Source organism: Poecilia formosa, unplaced genomic scaffold (assembly GCF_000485575.1).
Source record: "Poecilia formosa unplaced genomic scaffold, Poecilia_formosa-5.1.2 Scaffold34, whole genome shotgun sequence".
NCBI lineage: Eukaryota > Metazoa > Chordata > Actinopteri > Cyprinodontiformes > Poeciliidae > Poecilia > Poecilia formosa.
In genome coordinates this window covers 1,839,230-1,863,474 of record NW_006799973.1, presented here as the reverse complement: position 1 = coordinate 1,863,474, position 24,245 = coordinate 1,839,230, and the positions used below count along the sequence as shown (strand labels likewise).

General features: G+C 38.7%; 1 protein-coding gene and 1 long non-coding RNA gene across 6 annotated transcripts in view; one reads left to right on the top strand and one right to left on the bottom strand.

Moving 5' to 3' along the window:
* Positions 1 to 1,985: 1,985 nt before the first annotated feature.
* On the bottom strand, positions 1,986 to 23,732 carry LOC107835986 (uncharacterized). The gene is made up of 3 exons (XR_001661829.1): positions 23,608 to 23,732; positions 3,077 to 3,083; positions 1,986 to 1,998 (listed from the first exon to the last, which is right to left on the bottom strand). It is a non-coding gene; the product is annotated as an uncharacterized LOC107835986 (long non-coding RNA).
* chd4b (chromodomain helicase DNA binding protein 4b) overlaps positions 4,406 to 24,245 on the top strand; it is a 30,328-nt gene continuing 10,488 nt past the window's right edge. The window contains exons 1-29 of one of the 5 annotated variants that reach the window (XR_001661828.1): positions 4,406 to 4,671; positions 4,939 to 5,193; positions 5,677 to 5,801; positions 7,786 to 8,031; positions 8,138 to 8,253; positions 8,861 to 8,960; positions 9,048 to 9,279; positions 9,380 to 9,501; positions 10,146 to 10,269; positions 11,126 to 11,298; positions 12,562 to 12,807; positions 13,472 to 13,675; positions 13,823 to 14,034; positions 14,649 to 14,780; positions 14,893 to 14,992; positions 15,106 to 15,297; positions 16,256 to 16,456; positions 16,550 to 16,687; positions 17,727 to 17,848; positions 17,939 to 18,112; positions 18,295 to 18,436; positions 19,403 to 19,652; positions 19,742 to 19,866; positions 19,944 to 20,036; positions 20,120 to 20,261; positions 20,895 to 21,064; positions 21,209 to 21,398; positions 22,272 to 22,358; positions 23,182 to 23,273. Coding sequence is in view for 4 of the 5 variants with exons in the window: in XM_007550141.2 (XP_007550203.1) it covers positions 5,130 to 5,193; positions 5,677 to 5,801; positions 7,786 to 8,031; positions 8,138 to 8,253; positions 8,861 to 8,960; positions 9,048 to 9,279; positions 9,380 to 9,501; positions 10,146 to 10,269; positions 11,126 to 11,298; positions 12,562 to 12,807; positions 13,472 to 13,675; positions 13,823 to 14,034; positions 14,649 to 14,780; positions 14,893 to 14,992; positions 15,106 to 15,297; positions 16,256 to 16,456; positions 16,550 to 16,687; positions 17,727 to 17,848; positions 17,939 to 18,112; positions 18,295 to 18,436; positions 19,403 to 19,652; positions 19,742 to 19,866; positions 19,944 to 20,036; positions 20,120 to 20,261; positions 20,895 to 21,064; positions 21,209 to 21,398; positions 22,272 to 22,358; positions 23,182 to 23,273 (4,314 nt within the window). In the remaining variant the exon portion in view is untranslated. The remainder of the gene's footprint in view (positions 4,672 to 4,938; positions 5,194 to 5,676; positions 5,802 to 7,785; positions 8,032 to 8,137; positions 8,254 to 8,860; positions 8,961 to 9,047; positions 9,280 to 9,379; positions 9,502 to 10,145; positions 10,270 to 11,125; positions 11,299 to 12,561; positions 12,808 to 13,471; positions 13,676 to 13,822; positions 14,035 to 14,648; positions 14,781 to 14,892; positions 14,993 to 15,105; positions 15,298 to 16,255; positions 16,457 to 16,549; positions 16,688 to 17,726; positions 17,849 to 17,938; positions 18,113 to 18,294; positions 18,437 to 19,402; positions 19,653 to 19,741; positions 19,867 to 19,943; positions 20,037 to 20,119; positions 20,262 to 20,894; positions 21,065 to 21,208; positions 21,399 to 22,271; positions 22,359 to 23,181; positions 23,274 to 24,245) is intronic. The other 4 variants (XM_007550144.2, XM_007550142.2, XM_007550143.2 and 1 more) reach the window with 4 other exon arrangements.

Sequence of the window (24,245 nt, the reverse complement as noted above, 5' to 3'; positions counted from 1 at the left end):
TGTACAATTACAAAGTGATCTTATCTAAAACTGAAATACAGCAGTATCAATTGTGAAATAAAAATATGATTTAATTTACATTTATCCAAGAAAAACATTCAAACCTTTCTAACAACAGGGATTATTAAAACATCAAATATTTGTTATAATTGCTATAACAAATATTAAATATTCACTGGTATTTTCGCCTTTTCTGTTGGTGAGCTGTAAGTCTTTGAGGTTGGAAAACCTCCTCGCCATCACCCTAATCTTTAGGGACTTTCGCCGTGCAGCTCAAAAATATTACTTCCAGTCAGAATAAACATATTGGTAAAAATATTACTTTAAACCTAATTCTCAACAGATATTTGCAGCTGTTACAGATAGATGGACTGATTTGTAGCAGAAAAAACTCCATGTAATATATATTTGTTTTCTTGCAGACTTTTACTGATTCAGTGTTTCCAGATTGATGCCTTATGTCACTTTGTGTTATTACAGGCAAAGCCCTTATAATTATAGTTTCTAATAAAACAAACAGCACGGAAATGTGAACCTCAGTGAGGGATGTAATAACGAGATTAAGGAAGATCTGAAATACATCCTCAAAAGGCAAACACTGTCTTTATTCAACATAAATATATAACAATGGCTTTGCTGTATGTTCGCCACAAGTGAGCTGCATAAAATCAAGTGTATATAATTTAAAAAGAGATATTTAAAATGATCTGTGCACATCTAAAATTCACGTTCAGTAATACTAGCAAACACGTTCAACTTATATCTGTTTCATATTTGCATTAAAAGTTCATGTTTTTCTCAATAAATTATGACGTCTTTGGACACTTAATTAATTGAAGTAACTCAATTTGATTTGAGAATTGCTTACAGAGTGATATATTTTAAACCCAGAAATTATTTTTCTCTGAAAATTAGAAAGTTACATGAGACAATAAACAAAATGTTGTGCTAGGTCCATGGCCTACACAGTCCTGGGTAAAATGTCGACTTTACAGTCTTAGATAAAAACAGGTGGTCAATGAGTGCTGCACTGAAGCATATCACTGGAAAGTTGTGTGGAGGGAAGAAATTCTGTCACCTTCATGACACACCAATGCACTAAAAGAAGGCTAACTCAACTACTGAGTAGATACATTGTTTAATAACATATATTTTAGTAGACATGTAAAGTTTAAATTTTCCGTTAAAATTTTAAGGTTTTCTTAAACTTATGACAATTAACAAAAACAAATGTCTGAAAATATATATCCCACCTTTTATAATGAATATAAACTATGTGAGTTGTATTTTTTTGAATGAATAAGTACATTTTTTGACAATTATTTTACAAACCGAGGTGCACCTGCAGATGTAAGAGGATTTTGCGACTGCTGAAGGTCACCTGGGGTCATACAGTCTCACTTGACAAATTACTTAATTTTACACTTATTCAGGAAAACTATCAGAAAGTCAGCAATTTAAATAATTTAAAGTTGATTTAAGAATTTCTACTGATTGTGTGTTAATTTTGCTAACATTTGCTGCACACTCCAAGTGGTTGCATATTGACCAGTAAATACCCTGAAAAATAGTGTAATTAAATTAACTGTTATTATATTTTACCTTCATATAATCATTGCTTGAATGTAACTCAAGAAGTTTAATACTCTAAAACACTGTGCTTGAATTCAACAATCACAAAGCACATTACTGTCTAAGCCGAGTTTAATACAGTTAACTTTGACCTTTACATGGAAAAGCAGCAATAAATCTCTAAACCTACAGTCTGTATCGTTTATAAAGAATTTCTTTTTTCTCATTTGTTGAAACTGTCACCATGTTGTGACAGTTTTTGAGACAATAATCTGTGAAAAGATTGATCTCCTCCGCCTCCTTCCTGAGCTGCTATTGCTGTCTGAAGAAATGCTCCGCTCCCATCCAAATATCAACCAATCAGAGCCAGGAGGCTGGACTTAGTGCTGTCAATCAACTTCGTGTACTCTCGCTAAAGAGAAACAACTTCCCATTACTGGAAAACAGTTTATGCTAACTAGCCTTAGCTTTCACAACATGCTATGCTAGCTGCAGCGTAGCAGAGAGCAAAGGGTCAGGGGGAGCAACACAAGAGATTGTGATTGACAGCGCTAAGACCCGCCTCTTGGCTCTGATTGGTTGTTTCTATTTAGCACTGGGAGAAGGCAGAGGAGCTTGACTTTTTCACAGATTATTTGTCTCATACCATCCATACTGTCACAACTTTTAACAAATATGTAATAAAATATTTATAAAAGTGACATACTGCAGCTTTAAGTACATGTAAACAATTCCGATTCACTCTTTTTAATGGTCAAACAATTACTATTTATCTCAAAATCTGTGAAAGAGGTAGAGATTAATTCTTATTCCTCATTATCTGTGGATGAAGATGTCTGAAGTGCCTTTATGTTTATAAAATTCAATTTGTTTTCCAGTTACGATATGCTTACCATTAGGATGCTTAATTTTTAAGAATTAATGATAAAAGTAAGTCAGCTATTTTAAGGTGATAAAAACCATTTTATCTTTAAAATTGTTACTGAAATTGTGGAGCTGCATAGGCTGATTGGGAATCTTCAACATTGTGAATGTTGTTATAAATCTCTTAAAGTGGCAGGCACATAGTGCCATTTCATAGCATAATCAATTGCTATAAAATAATAATTTTGTAGCAAAAATGGCAATTTTATAACTTCAGTTAACACAGTTGTGTTAACTTCAGTTGTTATAAAAAATACCATATCAAATATGACTTAAAATAAATTTGACATTGTAATTTAGCTTCCTGAAATTGGCCCTCTGTCTCTTTAAAAATTCCTGCGTTTAGGAAGTTATCACATCTCCCCTCTATTTATCCTCTAATAATATATATATATATTTTTACCACAGTTTCACTGAGAAGTAGCTCAGTGCCGAAGCTCACTGAGGGGTTTGCTAATTGCTGCTGCAATTAGCAAACCACGCACCTGAGTGGTGCTCACTCAGGTGCCGTCCACCTGAGTGAGCACCACTAACAACAAAATCCTCACTCTGCTCTGAAGGAGCAGAATGAGGGAGTAACATGAAAGCTTGCAAAAAGCAGCTCCAAGGAGGAGCTGTGGTTTGGGGGTGGAGCTAGATCCACCCAGGTGTTTTGAACAGCTAAATGGTTGCCATGGAGATGAAAGGGATTTCTCAAAAAATGGATGAAGGAATAAAAGCAACACTTCAGAAATAGCACTATAACATCATGTAAAGCTAAAAAAAAGTTGATTTTACATGATACTGGTCCTTTAAATTTATGGATTGTGACTATGTTTCTTGAGATAACAGATGTGGGACAGATGTGTTGGAGAAGCAAGGCGGCCTCAGGCCCAAACAGGGTCACTAACATCATTTTCATAGAAGCTAAACTATACCAGAATTATGAAATCCAGATGTGCTCCTGCTTTGTTCTCCTGTCGACTTGTTGCACATTAAAGTTTGTTTTACTTTCTAACAATAAACACTGCCAACATAAATCACTGTTCAGTAGCACTGCTGGTTTACTTTTTACGAAACCAGCAGCCAAAACTCACATAGAATCATAATATGAATAGTTTCTGGCACCAGATGAATGTGTGACAAGATGGTGGATAAATCTTTACAGATAAACAGTTTAAACAGCTTTCCTTGCATGCTGTCTGATTTGAGCGCAGCTTAAATTGTTTACTACTTTTTCTCACTGAAACTGCACGTTGTGGTTTCTTTTAATGAAGTGGTTTATGGAACTGCTTCCGACCAGCAGCAGCAGCAGCAGCAGCAGCTCTGCTGGTTGTGTTGGTGCAGTTGCGCACCTGTTGGCGTGGGACCGTTTTGATTTTCCTGATGGAGAATCAGGGGTAATATTTGAGAGAGAAGGCCTCGGGTAAACACTGAACCTCTGCAGGGTGTTTGACCCACACACTGCCGGCATGCCGTCCACCTGAGTGAGCACCACTAACAACAAAATCCATCACTTTATTCTCTTATTTTTATTTATTTATTGCATAGTTTTAACACCAGCTGGACGCCCGGTGAGTATTATGGTCTGTCACTAGAGGACCTGATCTCCTCCAAGGACCATCTGTGTTTTTTTATTTTTTTATTTTTTTTACCTTCTTCTCTTTTTAGGTGTTGTATATTATTATGGGATGTATGCTGCCACTGCTGGAGTATTATGGTCTGTCCATTGGAGCAAGGGAGGGGGGGTGTCACTATGACAACGGGGTTGCTAAGGGGGCTGGGACTTCCAGTGGAAAGGGGAAGAAGTGTGCATGTGCATAGTGCATGCATGTGCGCGTGCATGTTGGAGGGGGTGGGGGCAGCCGGAGTATTATGGTCTGTCCGTTGCGAGGTAACTATGCAGAGTCCTGCGTGCGTGTGGGAGGGAGAGGGGGGATTATTATGGGATGTCTGCCCCCTTTGTGTGTTTGTGAGGATGTTAGCTAAGCGCTGCCTGTAAGGTAAGGGGGAAACAAGAAGTGGGGGACGGAGCCGCGTGTTTGGGGTCATTACGAAAAGAAACAGAAATATCACTCGGGGATTTAATGGGTGAGCACCGTAGAACAACATCTGGAGCTGAAGCAGTGTGATTGGTTTTTATTTGTCGCTCCGAAAGAGGGAGCACACCTCGAACCGGACAACACGCACACTACAGTAAGTTTCCAATATGTGAAGGCAGGAATTTTTAAAGCTTAAACTTTTCTCTGATGCACCTTTCTCATAAGAGGCTGTGCATTTATTGTTTTATTTTTTAATAACATGGATAAATGTCACCTGTAAGTTGATCCACTCCTTTGTTGGGATCTACCTGCATAATAACTTGTTTGTTTTGACAGGTGGACAATTTAATAGTGTGTGTTTACAATTCCAACTGGGCAGGCTTCGAGCCAATCATATGTATCATTATTTGTTTTTTTCCAGCACCAAGCGCCCAACCACCACTCCTCACTCCCCCCTACTCACACGCTACCCTCCCTTCCTGGACACCCCCGGTCCATTCTCCACCAGTCCCACGTCATTTTCCCTCCTCCCTCGCCGACCGAGGAGCGAGGTTTTACGGGGGATTAATTCGCCCTGCAAAGAAATAAATTTAAACCTTTCGTAGGGGGAAAATGTCGTGTAGCGAAGATGAGAGGGACGACTTTGGAGCGCCAGAGGAGCATTCAGTTCTTCACGGTAAGCTCGGCGTTTGCCCCCCTTTCTCTCTCGCCCTCCTTTCCCCGAAGAAAGGTCCATCTCTGTGTAACTTGAGCTTCTCCGCGATGCTAGCTGAAGCTAGCCGGGAGTATTCGGCTAGGCTCGGCTCGGGTCACTCGCCATGACAGATTAGTTAGCTAACTTGAGAAGCAAGTGTTCACACTTTTCGTTATTTATTTATTTAATATTTTTTAAAAGAAACATCGCTAATGTGTTAATAAGAGTGTGGCCTGTTAAAGTTTTATTTTATTTTATTTTTAGCGTTAGGAAATCGGGTAAGTTTAAACCTGTGCTGTTGTGGCATTCACGGACGCATTCGTGTGTGCGCGCGTGCACAGCCGTTTGCCCAGTCGTGCCAGATGGAGCAGCGCGCGCGTTCGTTCGTGGTCTTCTCCCCCTCCGGCCTGCAGTCGTGTTTTCTCTCCTGAAACTAATAATAATGCGAGCATGTCTCCTTTGCAGATGAAGAAGAGCCGGAGGATGTTGTCTCCGACCTGGACGAGGTACCCAAGTCGAAGAAGAAGAAGAAAGCCAAGAAGAGCAGCAGAGAGAGCCGGAGCAGCAAGAGGCAAAGACCCATCCGGGAGGTGAGCTCGCTGCTTCTGTCAAAGTTTGCATGCTGGATATTTAAATTGATGTATTTATTTGTGAGGGAGCTTAGAAAAACTTTTTTTTTTTAAATTCCTTGATTTTGCAGCAGGTTCCTTGAGGGTTTCAATCCAGCAAGGAAACAGGCAGTTTGTGTCTTGGAAAAAGTCAATGCAAATGCAAATAACTTTCCCCATTAAAAATTAGGGAAATTAATTCCACCCACAGCTGTGCTAAAATATGATCCACACTCAGTTGGAGTAATTTTAAACATTATGGAGTCACAAATTACATAATAATACTGATGTTTTTCCCCCAATTATTGTAAAAAAATATTTTCAGCTATTCTAAATATTTATTTGACTTACACCTATTCCTGGTTGTCATTGTTATATAAGAAATATAAAATATAGGTACAAATAAGATATAAGGTTTTCCCTTTAAAGTTGCAGTATGCAACTTTTAAAAATAATGTTTTTTTTTACATATTTGTTACAACTGTCTCTGTGTCATGACAGCATAGTTTGAGACAGATAAACATCAATCTCCTCCAGCTCTTCCCATCTGAAGAAATGCACCCACCAAAAACAACCAATCAGAGCCAGGAGGCAGGTCTTAGCGCTGTCAATCAGTGCTGCTAAATGCACTAATGAGAAGAAAAAATATTTTTTATGAAAGTTGCATACCGCATCTTTAACATATAAATTATATTTAGAAATTGCCAGCTCTAGCATAGGAAGAATAAAAATAAAACCCTTATTGTTCATATTTCTACAAATTAAAAATGTAAAAACCTCAAATATGATTACATTAAATTGAATTTTCACCAATAATATAGACAGAAGCTTTTAAATTACTTGCATCTATTAACTGTTTGTATTATTTAGGAATTGGCCATGAGAAGCTCACGCTGAGCTTCAGCCTCTCATGCATTGATCAATTTTCCATCTGTGGCTTGTAAAGAAACTTACAGATCATCCAAACCTTGCTGACGTTGATGTAATAAGTTTAAAAACTTTTTAAACTCAGTTTTTTAAGGGTATCAATCTTAGTGACCAAATTCAGTACTCTTGGGTAGAGTAGTTGTGAACATTGTGATGGTGAAAATGAAAGTGCTTCAATGAAAGGAAAATATGAGTTAATCATAATTTAAATGATCATTACAATATTCAGCAATAATATCTCAATGTTATTTCCTAAAATAGCTCTTACTGCCACCCATTATGGCACTAGAAAAAAATACTTTCTGTAATTTCTCATTTTAATTTGAATAATAATTGAACTTTTGTGCACGATGCGACAAGATTCCAGAATAAGGGATTTTTTTTTTTGTCTTGAATAACGATAAAATAATTATGGATGTTTTATGTAGCGTTTTTTTTTTTTACGTGCAAACATCTTCAAATTGTAAAAACAAAGAATGAACAATATATTTGTGCAATGCATTGAACAGTAAGCGTTAAAGTAAATCATATAAACAGAAGCTTGGGTTTATGCTGAATATGAAATAGGTTTACTATTTGAGTCTCAAGTGACCTGGTTATATTTACTGTACAGTATTATGAAATATTTGATAAATGGAACTATGAAAACATTTCAGATCCCTCACAACAAAAGTGGTTGTTTTGTCAAACCAGCAGTTAAAAATCATAACTTTTAGTTTGCAATATTACAACTAGGAAAACACCAGAATCTTTCATTAGTAAACTTACCTTTATGTTAATGTATTCTTGTAAATGCTTAAAACATTACAAAAGACACATTTTTGTACCTATAAAATTTGTGATGCATTAAAATAACTTAATTTAAAGAATGGGAAGAGTCATACTTTGTGTTTCATGCATAACAGAGCAGAATCCATCAAATTTTCACTAATGAGCCTAAAGGAGTATCATAACCTCTGCAAGCGACAAATGGAAAAAATAAAACCTGGTAAGGAGTCGTGCCCTCTTGTAATTAGTAAAGTGGGTCTGTATTTTGTAGGAACTGCCGGTCAGCTCCCCAGAGCACCTGATGGGAATGGAGGCGGCAGAGAGGGATGCAGATGAAGGAGGTATGCGGTCAGAGAGTGAAGGGAGTGATTATGCCCCTGGGAGAAAAAAGAAGAAACGCTCAAGCTCTGCAAAAGACAAGAAGAAAGGAGGTGGGGCCGGAGAGAAAGGAGGCTCTAAGAGCAAACGCAAAGATCCGGAACCAGAAGACGACGATGACGACGACGATGACTGCCAGGTAAAGTTTTATTGTTTACTCCCTGCGGAAGGAGCAAATGCAGCTCCTGGAGGAATGAAGTTCCTCTGACTGGCTTTGTTTTCCAACTTCTCTGCTCCCACCACAGCCGAAAAGCTCCGCCCAGCTGCTGGAGGCCTGGGGCATGAAGGACATCGATCATGTCTTTACTCAGGAAGACTACAGCTCTCTCACCAACTACAAGGCTTTCAGCCAGTTTGTTAGGTGAGGGGAAAACTAGAGGTGCACCGATCTGACATTAATATCTGTACTGACATTGAAAAAAATAATACATTGGGTATCAATGACAGGATGCTTGATACGTAAGGCCAGATCTATGCATTCTAATTCTATACTTTATGATTTATTTTACATCATATTTAGAATTTCTAATTTCACTTTCTGAACCATTTGAAAGAAGGTTTGATGCAGTTAATTTTTAGCTTTTTGATCAAAACAGTTTATTAGTTTGAGTTTATTATTTATTTTGCATCGGCTGTTTTACTCCTAACTGGACTGACTGAACAAATTAAAGTTTTGTTGATTTTACATGGCTGACCAAGCTAGTGAAGAAATTCATGCATTTAAATTATCAAATAAATTTGTAATTATGTACATTTATGTCTGTGTTTATAAAAAGAAATGTTTTAATTCAGCTCTGTTTCTCTGTATCGGATCGGTATCAGCCGATACGAGACCTCAGATATCGGTATTGGCATTGGGAGAGAAAAAAGTGAATCGGGACAACAACATATCTTGTTTCTTTCTTGTTCCCAGTAGTAAATATGTAAATAAACTTCTAAAAAGAAACAATAAACTTTGTCGTTTTTAGGCCTTTAATTGCAGCAAAGAATCCCAAAATTCCCGTATCCAAGATGATGACCTTAATGATGGCTAAGTGGAGAGAATTCAGCACCAACAACCCGCTGAAGGTATTACAACTCCCTAATAATTATTCTCTGTTATTCTCTGCTTGAAATGAGCAAAAACTCTCACTCTGTGCCGTTCCCTCCTCCCAGGGTTGCGCCACAGCCAATGCAGCCCTTGCAGCTGCCAATGTGGCTGCAGCAGTGGAGAACATGGTGGCTGTGGGGACTGACGGAGGCGTGGAGGCTGCCCCTGCTGCCTCCCCTGTGACTACTCCCTCTCCTGCCCCTGCCTCTGTTGCTGCTGCCGCTCCAACACCTGCACCGCCCCCAGCGCCGGCTCCAGCTCCCCCACTCCGCAAGGCCAAGACCAAAGAGGGAAAAGGTACAGCAGATATCCAAAGCTAGAGATACTGTTTTTGATCTAAAACTGAGAATAATGGTAATTTTAAAATTTAAAATAAATTTTTGCTTCTGTTATTTAGGTCCAAATGCTCGCAAAAGGTCAAAACCTACACCGAAGCCTCCCCCTAAGCCAAAACCCAAGAAGGTGGCCCCACTTAAAATCAAACTAGGGGGCCTCAACAGCAAGAGAAAGCGCTCCTCTGTAAGATATTTATTCATTTTCTACAGCTGGTTTATGTTTAAGGATGTTTGGGGGGGGATTGTTCTTTGGTGCATCAGAAAGATACAAAACAAATAAAAAACATGAACATAAAGAAGTTAGATTCAACCAGCGTTGGGCGATATAGACTCAGAATTTTATCGCAATATTTTGTGGTACTATTGTGATAATGGTGATGATAAAAAAACTATGTAATACTTCTTTTTTAGGTAACTTTGTGGCTTTGACTATATGGTACAGCAATTATAGCGCCACAACAACAAATACAGATCTTGAAAAACATCCCTGTTTGAAACGATCTACTTAAGAACGCCACTTACTTAAATAAAGGCGATTTAAACTGCATATTGTAACTGTATTTAATCATATTTTCAAATTTAGTGATATTTATTGATGTGGTCATGGAACAAACAGTGGAGAAACTAGTAAAAATTAAATTTACGTTTTATTTTAACATCTTATATTATATTGATAATAATAATGTCATATTAATGTAGAGTAAATTAGAGATTAGGGTGAACTACTTAAATGTTTGCACTTAGAAAACAAAAAGCAAAACATTTTAAGATGGAAAATGTGTAGAGACTTTATTTTAGGAATTGTCTTTTACCTTTGCGCCCGATCAGAGCGATGAAGACGAGCCTGATGGCGACAGCGACTTTGAAGACGGCAGTTTCTCAGTGTCCGACGGCTCCAACCGCAGCAGCCGTCCTAAGAAGAAATCCAAAAATACGAAAAAGAAGAAGAAAGGTTTTGAAAAAAATGCTTTTTTCACTCTAAATGTAGAAAAACCTTGAATTACAATTTAAGATTTGGAAAGAGCTTGATTTCAGTATAAACATTATTTACAGTTGAAACTAGATATTTTCATCCATCTAATAAAATGTCACATTTTTTCTCACTTTCTGATGTTAAAGCAGACTAAAATTTTTCTTGTTTTAGGTTAGTTACAGTGACCAAAATGATTTCTATTTGCTAAATCCTCAAAACTTGGTAAAAACATTTTTTAGAGCCTTTCTTTGGTACTACTTTGTATTTTGTGTTTAAGCTTTTAATTTGAGCAGGGAGGTCATTTACTTTAACATTATTCATTTGGATTGTTTCAGTGCATAGAATATTTATTATTCCTTATATCTTAATAAGTTATTGATCTATATAGTTGAGATACAGGTCTTATATTTTGTGCATTAAACAATGTTATAAAAATTTTATTTATTTTTGTTAAGTGTTTTGTTCTTGGACCAGTCAGTTGTATGTGAGAGACATTTCAAACCATAACATTTTGTTATATTTCATTTTACATTGTCCCTGCTGAAGAATGTTGAATATTATCACAAGACATTATTAATTAACAGGAAGAAATTATGTCATATACTAGAGAATTTAAACCGTCTTCTTTAGTTCATCTGTATTGTGTTGTGCTGGAAAAGTTTGAAAATTTGTCTTGAAAATGTTTGAATTTCACTTTGTGAAAAATGTACAAGCCTCTTTAAGAACAAACTTCAGTCTAGTATAGGAAGATCCACTACGTCATTCAAGTTTATGCTGAGCTGCTTCCTGTTTTCACGGACATGTTTATTTCTGGGACTCTTTCTTTTTTTGTCAGTGGAGACAGAAGATGGCGATGGCTATGAGACCGACCACCAGGACTACTGCGAGGTGTGCCAGCAGGGAGGAGAGATTATTTTGTGTGACACCTGTCCCAGAGCTTATCACATGGTGTGTCTGGACCCAGACATGGAGAAGGCTCCAGAGGGCAAGTGGAGCTGTCCACACTGTGTGAGTACAAATCATCAGAACTAGGGCTGCACCGATTGCAGTTTTCTGGCCGATCACCTATTAACACTCTTTAAAAACCAAACCTGCTGATTCTGATTTTGGCAGATTGTGATTATTTTTGTCTGAAATGTTGGTAAATATAGTAAGAAAGTTGCTGAGTTGGTAACAGTGGGGTGACCTGATGGGCCGGTCTGCAGGGTTTCTTCCAGCGTGTTTAAGCCTGGCGGGCCACCAGGCTTTACTTACACCCCCACCAGGCTAAACATTGTTTGTTTACGTATTCCAGTTTTTTTATACACCAATAACAGTGACAGCAAAGATGGTTTAAAGAATCTCTGGTGGAAATATGGGAAGCACACTGGCAACATAGTATGCTCAGTATGTGAACACATAGTGAGACAGAGGTGTTTTTTTTTCTTCTTTTTTCTAATTCACCTGAACTCTGTAACCACTGTCTGTCTTTACCGGTCTACAAACTAAAAACTTCAGCAGATTGAGTGACAAGTCACGAATAATTGATCAAAAACTGTTTGCCACTTTAATTAGGATTAAACATATTTATTGTAATTGTATTTTTTCTTAATGTTTGCCTTTTTAAAGAATTTATAGTTGGTGTTTAGATGTTGTTAACAATGTCTTCCCACAACACATAACAATCAAGTGATGGTTTCAAATTTCCTGTCAAATTTAAAAAAATGTTTAGCTCCAAAATACAGTGGGCTGCTGGACGACCGTCATCTCTCACAGCAGAGCAAAATAGAACATTGGTTGATTTTTAGACCTTTTCCGAGGCAGATAAGATCGGTTTCACATGTAAGTATCGGCTGATCACTGTTCTCAGGGCTCATTTATTGGAGCACCCTAATCAGAGCCACCCAGGTTGGAGGTTTGAGTATTTTGAGCTTGCTTCTAAAATGTTGTGAACTACTTTAGAGAATTTCTGGAAAACAAGAAGCAAAATTTACTTTTTAGCTTTGGCACTTTAGTTCTGTCTCTCCTAACATTACATTTCTCTGTCTGTCGTCTCTCATTTCTCCTCCATACATCCCACCCTCCATCTTCTATTTCCTCCTGTCCCCCCTCTCCCACTCCCTCCTTCTGACTCCACATGCACACGCATTCAATGCACGCTCCACACCCTCCACCGCTCTCGCTCCCAAATCCCCCCACCTCTCCCTTTTTCCTTTCATGCCATTCCGCATACCTCCCTCCCCCCCTCAACACGCACCACCTCCTCCTCATGTGTCTGATTGCAACACCAAGGAGAAGGAGGGGATCCAGTGGGAGGCTAGAGATGATCTGTCCGAGGCTGAAGGAGAGGACGATGACGACAGGAGAGATGATGGCATGGAGGAGGAAGACGACCACCACATTGAGTTCTGCAGAGTGTGTAAGGACGGTGGAGAGCTGCTCTGCTGTGACACCTGCCCCTCCTCCTACCACATCCACTGCCTGAACCCTCCTCTCCCCGAGATTCCCAACGGAGAGTGGATCTGCCCCCGCTGCAAGGTGAGCACCGAGTCTGCATCTGCGCATGCTCTGGAGGTTCTGAATCTGGATTGCAAATGCAGCTTTCTACTGCAGATACAGCTGATCCTCCCGATCAGGATAAGTTTACATATTGTACTACAGACAAACTTTGCCTGTCTTGCACCTCTGATTAAGATTCTTTCACCACAACCATATTTTCCTGGATGATTAATTGTACCAGAAGTTACTGCGATAAACGATAATATTGTTGTTTTGAGAGCATTTTCAAGTGATATAATTACAAAACAATGCAGGAATATATTCTCAAAGATCAGTAAACTGTAAATTCCATTGAATATTCAGCACTGGAACTGGAAGACATTTTCAATATCCAAAATAAATAAACAAAACAACAGACACAACAAATAAAATGGATTCTGAATACTCAGTAAACAAAACCGCCCTTCAAAAAATGGCTCTTTGAGACCAAATCACCAGACTGAGGACCTTTGTCATCCAGTTTTTGGTAGAAAGAGAGAAATATGAAAAATGATAAATCATGCTAATCGTGATTAATTGATTTAATGCTTATTGCGACAGGCCTACATGACAATTATAAAAGCAGTTCAGTGCAAACCTTTTAAGCCACTCCTCATTTCTTTGTTGTTATCCTCCTGACTCACATCAACGTCCCTTCGTCCAGTGTCCCCCAATGAAAGGAAAAGTGCAGAAGGTTTTAACGTGGCGTTGGGGGGAACCTCCGGCCTCCATGCCTGTCCCTCGGCCTGCTGACCTGCCTGCTGATGCTCCTGATCCCCCTCCTTTGGCCGGCCGTCGGGAGAGGGAGTTCTTTGTCAAATGGTGCAATATGTCCTACTGGCACTGCTCCTGGGTGCTGGAGCTGCAGGTACTTATCGTCCCTTAAAAATGTGTGAAAATTGTATCAAACATCTTACTAATTTGAACAGTTATTCTCTAATGTGGGAGTTAACTAAGCTTTTACCCCAACATTTAATATAACGGTACCATAAACCGTTCTGCTGCTTCCCTGCAGCTGGAGCTGAACTGCCAGGTGATGTTCCGTAACTACCAGAGGAAGACCGACATGGACGAACCTCCACCTGTGGATTTTGGAGGCGAAGGCGATGATGACAAGAGCACAAAGAGAAAAAACAAAGATCCTCTGTTTGTTCATATGGAGGAAGACTTTGGACGCTTTGGGGTTAAGATAGAGTGGCTGATGATCCACCGCGTCCTTAACCACAGGTAGGGGAAATATGCAAAGTGGAGACCAAGCATGTAACCTAAAAAACAAGTTGTTTTAACTCTTATTTTGTTTCATATCTAACATTTTTATTGGTTTGGCGGTTGCTATAACTTTAGGTGTTTCTTAAAGTGACCTATTATGGTTTCTTGATCAGGTTAATAAGCTTTTTAGGGTCTCTGTCACTTTAAATCCAAATAAGCTGCTGCTGGCCACCCCCCAAGCTCTAATTCAACATTTACACTGCTGCAAACAGATTTGCAATTGTACATCCATACATTTTTGAAAAGCATTAGTAGAGCCTCCTGCATAACCAACTGAAATGCAGCAAGTGATCTCTGGATAGTAAGTGAGCAACGAAAAACTTGTCTTTTCCAGCAGCCATTGTACAGTGCATGGTGCGGTAAAACCAGCTGACCAAACATGCTGGAGCTCTGCTTGGGTTGCTAGGCAATGGGCCAGTGCCTGTCAATTGTGACTTAATAAAGAGTTTTTTGAAACATTGTTATCGCCACAACATTTTTTTCGCACTTGGGCTGTTTTTAGAAGCTATAATGTAATACTGATCATTTTAAAACATTAAGCTTCATGTTTCCTATGTGTTTTTTAATGCTAGTGTTGACAAGAAGAACAACGTTCATTACTTAATCAAATGGAGAGATCTGCCCTATGACCAGTCAACCTGGGAAAGTGAAGACATGGACATACCTGAGTATGATACGTACAAACAAATATACTGGAATCACAGGTATGGAGGGGTTCATTATATCTAAGGAAACAGTTTAATATAAATGGAGCCAAGTGTCTATGAGGGGGAAATGTTTATCTTAATTTAGACATTTATTTTCTGGACTAAATAGAGAGCTGATGATGGGCGAGGAGGGGAGACCCGGCAAAAAACTGAAGAAAACGGTCAAAGTCAAAAAGGCGGAACGGCCACCTGCTAATCCAGTTGTAGATGTAAGTCTGTTCTATCTACCATTAAATTAAATTAAACATTTGTACTTTGGTGTATTCTATTTTATTTGTTGGCAGTATAAAAAACTGTTCTCTGAATATTTTCTTCCTACCAGCCCACCATCAAGTTTGATCGCCAGCCCGACTACCTGGACAGTACAGGCGGCACGCTGCATCCCTACCAGCTGGAGGGCTTGAACTGGCTCCGGTTCTCATGGGCCCAGGCCACCGACACCATCCTGGCTGATGAGATGGGTTTAGGCAAAACAGTTCAAACGGCTGTCTTCCTGTATTCTCTGTATAAGGAGGTGAGAATCCAGAGTGAGAATCCTTGGTATTATTTGTGATAAGTGAGGTTTTATTAAGGTTGGACAATATAACTGAAAAAATGGTACGAAATTTTATGATATTGATAATTGTCAACATCGATATGTGAAATACTGCCAAACTGGTGGTGTTACCTTTTCTGTTTTATCAATAGTTTTCACTCTGCGCCATTTTTTATTCTTAAGCAGTTATGAGCCGCAGTGGTGAAACCTAAAACTGCTGCTGCACAAGTTACTCAGCAGACTGTTGCTAGGTAACCATAGAGTGAGTGAGTTGCTAGGTAACCAAAGAGTTAGTCAGTTGATTCCACCAACCTTGGCCATGAGAAGTTCAAATTCAAATTCAGAAATACCCAAAAGGGAAATTAAATGTTGTTGAAACTCATATTAATTAAAATTCTTTAGAGAGTTATTGTAGATAGTGTCGGCTGTAGGCAGGAAAGATCTTTTGTAGCGGTCTGTCTATCTTGGGGAAACACTCAGTTTCATGAAGAGGATGGTGAGGGTTGTCAATAATTTTCTTGATTTTTGAAGAATGCATCATAAAATGAGCAGCTCAGAATTCAGTGAATATTCTTTGTACTCAATATTCTATATATTGTTGTTGATGATGCGTCTGTCACGATATGTATTATTAATTTATTGTCCAGTTCTAGGTTTTATGTGTTTTATTCTTGCATTAAGAACAGTTGTATGCCAGCAAAATTACATTCTTTTAGAATATTTTAAATCTGGAGAACTTTTCCTGTCCAGTCTGCCCTTCTCTGTCATTCAGTGAAGGTGGTCGGGTTCTCAGACATGCGACACACACTAACTTTGCCCAAAAAAGGGGATGAGTCCAAAGTTCGAATCTCTATTCTAATGGCAGGGCAAGACATGCGTTTTTATGTATTGATTTGAACTTTTTAAATTGGTCTAATCCTGCATTCTGCTGTCACAGGGTCACTCCAAAGGTCCCTTCCTGGTCAGCGCTCCTCTGTCCACCATTATTAACTGGGAAAGAGAGTTTGAGATGTGGGCCCCCGATATGTACGTGGTTACTTATGTTGGGGACAAAGACAGCAGGGCTGTTATCAGAGAGAACGAGTTCTCGTTCGAGGGAAATGCCATAAGGGGAGGGAAGAAGGCCTCCAAGATGAAGGTAGGGAGGTGATAAAAGAGTAAGAGTTACAGAACAGATTGATTTGTTTATTGAAATCCAACTGAAGTTTCGCCCAACCTCTGCACTCAACAGAAAGACTCGACAGTGAAGTTCCACGTTCTGCTGACGTCCTATGAGCTGATCACCATCGACCAGGCTGTACTGGGGTCCATCGAATGGGCTTGCCTGGTCGTTGATGAGGCACACAGACTCAAAAACAACCAGTCCAAGGTAATAATAAATCCTGAATGATCCATTAATGGCACCATTAGAGCGGGTGGATTTTATCTTCCCAAAAATATTTCTGTAATAAGACATCGTCTTTCTCAAGCTAAGACATTAGCCCATCCTCTTATGACTTGCTAATTGTATTACTGCAATGCTCTCTTGTTTGGTGCTTCTTGCTTCTTGCTTCTGCTTCACTACTGACAGATTTTTTTAATTTTTTTCAGCCTCTTTTGGAATGCTTTTAACCACTTTGTGTTGTCCTGTTTTTAATCCTGTGAAGCACTTTGTATTTCCCAACATTGTATGAAAGATGTTATGCAAATAAAGATTGATACTAAGAGTGCATTCACACCAGCCATGTTTAGTCCACTTTAATCGAACTTTAGCTCATTTGCTAAGAAAGTCCAGTTCATTTAGGGAGGTGTGAATGTGCAATCTAACTGATGTGGGCCAGACTCTGGAGCAAACTCTGGTTTGTCTAAAAACCTTGGACTTGGTTTGATTAAAGTGAACTCTGGTTCGAATGCATATATGTTAGCTAAGCAGACAGAGACTGCTTGAAAAGCAGGGAGCTTTTCAAGCAGTCTCGTGCAGGGCATTCTGGGTAAATACAACCAAAACAAACACAAGAATCTAATTCTAGAGGGAGAAATAAATAGCTTGTGGTGTTTTCTTAAAGACAAAAGAGAAATCCTAAAACCGATAAAATCTGACACTACTCCATTTTTGTTTACATTTTGTAAAGAAGGAAGTTGCGCTCAATGTCTTCTTCAGAGGTTTTTTGCATTGTTTCCATCAGTAGTTCTTGGTCCAGTGCCACCCACAGGCGAGGAGTGGAACAGGTTTTTCAAAAGCTTGGCTTGTTTAACACAGTGCAGTGTGAAAGCAAATGTAACAAATGTTTCAATTTTGGTCCCCAGTTGAGTCTGCCAGACTGTCAGGTGTGGAAACACCTTAAGGCTTCATTGCTACTTTTTTCTTTACAGTACTGTTTTTATTCATAAGGATAATTTAAAAAGATGTTTTGTTTTTATTCTTTCAGTTCTTCAGAGTGCTGAACAACTACTCGCTGCAACATAAGCTTCTGCTGACTGGGACTCCTCTTCAGAACAACCTGGAGGAGCTTTTCCACTTGTTGAACTTCTTAACCCCGGAGAGATTCAAGTCAGTAGCTCTGCAGCCGTCGTGATCGTGGCTGTTTTTCTTGGGGCGTCCACCTGCAAAGAGTGGTAATGTTGGATTTATTTTCTGCAGCAACCTTGAAGGGTTTCTGGAGGAATTTGCAGACATTGCCAAAGAGGACCAGATCAAGAAACTCCATGACATGCTGGGACCACACATGCTCAGGAGGCTGAAGGCTGATGTGTTTAAACACATGCCTTCGAAGACGGAGCTCATTGTCCGGGTGGAGCTGAGCCCCATGCAGAAGTAAGCAGCACTTTTAAATGTAACTGCTTTAAAAACTTACTTTGAAAGAGTCTTTTTATTATTTATTGTGGAAACTTTAAACCCCAAACTATTGCTTGCTATGAGTTCTGCTCCTGTACTCCCATCTGATTTTGCTTTTGTTCTAACTTTTCCCATATATTAATTTGGATTTGCTAATACAGGAAATACTACAAGTTTATTCTGACACGCAACTTTGAGGCGTTGAACACTCGAGGAGGTGGGAACCAAGTGTCTCTGCTCAACGTCGTCATGGACCTTAAAAAGTGCTGCAATCATCCCTACCTCTTTCCAGCCGCTGCAACAGTACGTTTTATGCTTCATTCAATTAACTTTGGTCACTGAGACATGCAGTCCTGCACTCTTACATACACTCTTCACAGCAATGAATTACATTTGATTTTTTTATTAAATACAAGGCTTAAAATATTTTCTCAAGACTGGGTTTTAAAAATAGTTTAAATTCCTCATTAATAGCTCAAAATTAATGGCTTTTATGTAAAGCCATTACTTTGGAAAATGCTTGATTTCTGTATAAAGTCTTTGAAAGTGCTTAATATTCTAACCTCATAGTTTTGTTATGAAGTGCAATTTAACACTTGATTAAAAGCCTACATTTGGAAAACATTTACAGTTAGAATCACACCTAAAAAAACAGACACATTTTTTCTTCACTGTCTGAATTTAAACCAAACTAAGTGTTTCTCTTTTTAGGTTAACAAAATTATTTATATTTGCTAAATATAACACTTAGCAGGAGTGTGTTTTGGAGATTTTATTTTGTAATTTCTTTGTATAATGTGTTTAAGCACACAGTTATTGAAATTGGGGGATTTTTTTTTTTGGTTTGTGTTTTGTTCTCCACTAAGGTGTATAGGTGTGTGTGTGTGTGTGTGTGTGTGTGTGTGTGTGTGTGTGTGTGTGTGTGTGTGTGAGAGAGAGAGAGACATTTCAAAACATAACATTTTGTTCTTTTANGCGTGCGTGTGTGTGAGAGAGAGAGAGACATTTCAAAACATAACATTTTGTTCTTTTAGTTTATTTTGTCCCTACTGTTGAATGTATAATACTGTCAGAAGAGATTATGAATAACAGTATCAAATTGTGTCATATAATGATTAATTGAAGCTGTCTTTTTAAAATTCATTTGTATTGCTTTCATCTCCAAAGTCTGGTGAAAATTCACCTTAAAAATGCTTGTTACTGCTTGAATTTTACTGTGGGAAAAGTGGACAAACCTTAAATTTCATGCAAGTTCTTCTCCTTTTTCAGGAGGCTCCCAAACTTCCAAATGGCATGTATGAAGGTACTGCCCTGACCAAAGCTTCAGGGAAGCTGATGCTTCTTCACAAGATGATGAAGAAGCTGAAAGAGGGAGGCCACAGGGTTCTGGTTTTCTCCCAGATGACCAAGATGCTCGACCTGCTGGAGGACTTCCTGGAGAACGAAGGCTACAAATATGAGAGGATTGATGGCGGAGTCACCGGCAACATGAGACAAGAAGCCATCGATCGCTTTAATGGTGAGATGTGTGTTTGCATATTTATCTTTGCCTCACTTGATAGTTGATATTTGCTTTTCTCATTTGAAGTCTGCCCTTTGCCCCAACAGCTCCAGGAGCTCAGCAGTTTGCTTTCCTCCTCTCAACCCGGGCCGGTGGCTTGGGGATTAATCTCGCCTCTGCTGACACGGTCATCATCTACGACTCTGACTGGAACCCCCACAATGACATCCAGGTAGGCCAACGCTGTCTTAAATGTGCTTGTAGGCAGCCATGTTTGGGTTCTGGTTGATCATCGTGTGTTACTCGCAGGCTTTCAGCAGAGCTCATCGTATTGGCCAGAACAGGAAAGTGATGATCTATCGGTTTGTTACCAAAGCATCTGTTGAGGAGAGGATCACACAGGTTCGGAAAAAAGAAACAGTGATTATTTAAAAAAGAAAAGGATTTTACGCACCTAGATGTTTATTTTGTGTTTTCGTTGTCAGGTGGCGAAGAAGAAGATGATGTTGACTCACCTGGTGGTGCGGCCCGGACTTGGGTCCAAGACGGGCTCCATGTCAAAGCAGGAACTTGACGACATTCTCAAGTTTGGAACCGAAGAGCTGTTCAAGGATGAAGTTGGAGAAGGTGAGAGAATATTTAGCAAAAAGAAATCCAGGGTTATGTGGACGGTCGGGGGAAAAAAAGTCTCAGATCCAATGATCTTAACTTAAGTTTTTACAAGCTGATTTTCCACTCATGTTCTTGGAGTCCATTTAGTTGTGTCTAAGCCTGTCGCAATAAAAAAAGGAGCTCAATAATTTCCATTCTGATTATTAATATTTTTTGTTTAGAGACATCATTATCTAATTTATTCATGGTTTCTGTTGTGTGTGCTTTGTTTTCCTGTGATTTGTGGTATTGGCTGTGGAAAAACTACAAATCCCATGAATACCATAAGTCCTGTTGAAAGCAATTTACCCTCCAGACATTCAGCCCTTCCAGCAAACCCACAAAAGTATTGTGCTTCTGAAACTGACTTATTGTTCGCATGTCCAATTAAAACCCAACCATTCCTGATACAGTATCCACTAATAGGCTCCATGTCATGAAGAAGTGCATATTTAATGATGTTTGGCTTGGAAACACTGACACTGAAACTTTGTCCTGGGAGATTTTCATAAGAGGTTGAGATTAATTGGCTTTCCTGAATAGCAGATGACTGATGTCTTGGGTATAAATTGTCTCATTTCCTCGCCTTTTTCCTTGCCTCGCCTTCAGGAGACAACAAGGAGGATGACAGCAGCGTGATTCACTATGACGACCAGGCAATTGACCGCTTGCTGGACAGGAACCAGGATGCCACGGAGGACACGGAGCTGCAGAGCATGAACGAATACCTCAGCTCCTTTAAAGTGGCCCAGTATGTTGTCAAAGATGAGGACGATGAGGTAAAGTGTAGGACTTGTTAGTTTATCTTGTTGACAGTCAACATGCGTCTTATTACTCCAGTACTCTTAAAGCATGTTGACTGGATAAAACAGGTTAAGGAGGTTTATGTTGTATGTGAGCCACACATGTCTTCTTTCTTTGAGGAGGAGGAGGTAGAAAGAGAGGTGATCAAGCAGGAGGAAAGCGTTGATCCCGACTACTGGGAGAAACTGCTTCGACACCATTATGAGCAGCAACAGGAAGATCTCGCCCGCAATTTGGGCAAAGGCAAACGTACTCGAAAGCCGGTCAACTACAATGACGGCTCCCAGGAGGACCGAGGTATAAGACAGGGTACAGAACAATATATAATGCAACCTCTTCTCTGTGTGTGTGCTGTTTGTGTCTGTGTGGTCATGTTAGGAGAGCTAAGTAGAACTTTGCATGATATTTAATCTCATAAAACCTAGAATGATGTAGTGTCAGTCATAAAATTGTTTTTTTTTAATTACAAAAGTGGAAATTAATTACTTCTCTTCATTCAGTTAGACATAGATTTAAACAGAAAAACACTAATTAGATTAATTGTAAACATCTCTATTATTTATGTTTACTCTGCATTTTGGAGGTGTGTGAAATAAAACATTTATAAAACATTTTCACCTTTCTTATTGTAGTTTTCACCTCCTTTTAAAAGTAGGACAATAAAATTAGTTTCTTTGCCTAATAGAGCAGCTGTTAGGAGAAATATGATCAACTAATCAAATTGTAGCAGCTGTTTCCAAAATTTCCTGTTTCTGATTTTAAACATAAGTCAGAGTTTTAGGACAGTTAGAGACGTTTTTTGCATCCATTTTGTTTCTTGACTTTGTTTCAGCCGTTTTTAATGAGGCCCAGAGAAAATGAGATTCATCTCACATCAAAATACCAAATTATTACAAGCTACATAAAAGTACTAAAATCTATACAATCAAATTAATACAAAAATTGTAATGCCAATAAAAGTGTAATATTTTTATTACTGTATTTCAGTTTTGGTTTGTTTATCTTTGCAACCAAAACTAAAGGATTCTAAGAAAAATCTGAAAACGTCTTTTCTCTTTGGGAGAAAAACTAGCTGATAGCTCGATGTTAGTCGTTTCTTAGTCTTATCAGCTTGTCATCAGGTGGTCAAAGGTTTTGTCCTGTTTAAGTTCTCATTCATAAAGGTTTCTCTGTTCTGTGTAGACTGGCAGGAGGATCAGTCTGACAACCAGTCTGATTACTCAGTGGCCTCAGAGGAGGGAGACGAGGACTTTGACGAACGCTCTGAAGGTATGGCTCTGTCTCTGAAGGTTGCTGATGTGAAGAGGTGGGTTGTATGTGCATTCCTGAAACGTCTGAGTCCGTTCTCCAAGCCGTACGGTGTTAACGTTAACGGTGTTTAAAGTTTGATGCTGGCGCTCCAGTCGTAGAGTTTTAAGGAACATCTCTGGATCGTTGACTAACAGCCTTCCCACCGCCCCGTCTGCAGATACTTATACAGATTCAGACGACACCTACGATGTCCTCCTCGACAATCTCAACAACAACTCACGAAACAACACTTGTCAGTGCATCATCTGCGTTGAGCGTAGAGTGAGAAGGAAAGACAACAAGAAAGGAAAGGGAAACAATCAAGCAATCAACGATTTATCAGCGAGCTGAACTGCGTCCTATCTTGTTTAAATTGACTGTTGAATATTTGTTAAAAATGTACAGACATTTCTTGTATTTATGAGTCTTTTGGATTGATTTAATTGATGCACTTTATGTGATTGTTAGTGTTCTTATTTGTACTGAATGTGATTTTGAATTGATTAAGGCTACCTCAGTGTTCTTAAATAAAACTTAACCCAAAACTGGAATCAGTTGTAGATATTATGAAATAATCAACCGTCTTTAGGGTAAGGAGCAGTTAAAGTAAAGGTTGGAGGAAATTTGAAAAGGGACAGCTTCGTCAGGATCAGCACAGAGCCGTAAGTGGAGCGTCTTCACAGAGACACTGTAGGTTGATGAAAGTGCTCATGTTCATTATTTACATCGCTTCATTTGTCTGCGTGTTCCTTGAAATCGGTCGTTCATTTCAAAGACGCTAACTGTGTTCTCCCCTCGGTAGCTAACGCCCGCAGACCGAACCGCAAAGGCTTGAGGAACGACAGAGACAAGCCTCTGCCTCCTTTGCTGGCCAGGGTGGGGGGCAACATTGAGGTAAGTTCACTCTGAACTCTAATGAAAGGGGAAAAAGAGATCTGAAAAGTTACATGATTTTATTTAATTAACTTTTACCTCCAGAAGGCTTACATGTCAGTCAGTGGAAAGAGAAAACACCGCTATCATCATGATCGATAAGGGTTAAAATAAGTGCAGTGTTTATTTATTTATTTAATATTTTAATGTATTTTTAAAATCCATTAGTTTTTAAAAACTTTCTTTTTAATTTTTAAAAATATTTAATTAGTTTTTATTTTACATTTATTTATTATTAATGTAATTTATTTAATTTTTTTATATACAGCCCACTGCTCTGAACCCCATTGAAAACCTCCTGGTTTTTCCACCAAATACTGATTTCTGAGCTCTTCCTGAGTCAAAACATCAGCATTGTTGTTTCTAAATGAATATGAACTCGTTTTCTTTGCATTATTTGACGTCTGAAAGCTCTGCATTGTTTTTGTTATAAATACTAAATTTTTGCTTGTAACTTCAGAGACATGCTGTCAGTAGTTCATAGAATAAAAGAACAAAGTTCATTTTACTCAAACATATAACTATAGAGAGTAAAACCAGAGAAACTGATAATTTTACGTGGTCTCTTAATTTTTTTTATACATGCAACTGTCATGGGGTTTAATGTGAGTTGTGAACACTTTTGTGTCTTGCAAAGCAGATAGTGATGCTGTGCCACACAATTATGTGATTTCAGAACTATAAGGAACCATTGAAGTATATCAGAACTGCCTAATGATGCTGAAATTTTATTTCACACCTTTAGTAAAAATGTTGAGAGGTTTTCAAAATTTTGAAAATACTTAAATGGGAAAATCTACACTAAACAGATATATCTTTAAACAGTAAATAATCTGTAATACTTTTCTCAATGGTAGGAAAAACAGCAACATTACTGTTATTTTGCAGGATCGCCGTAGGGAATTCAAACTTGGACTGGATCATTTCACCAGG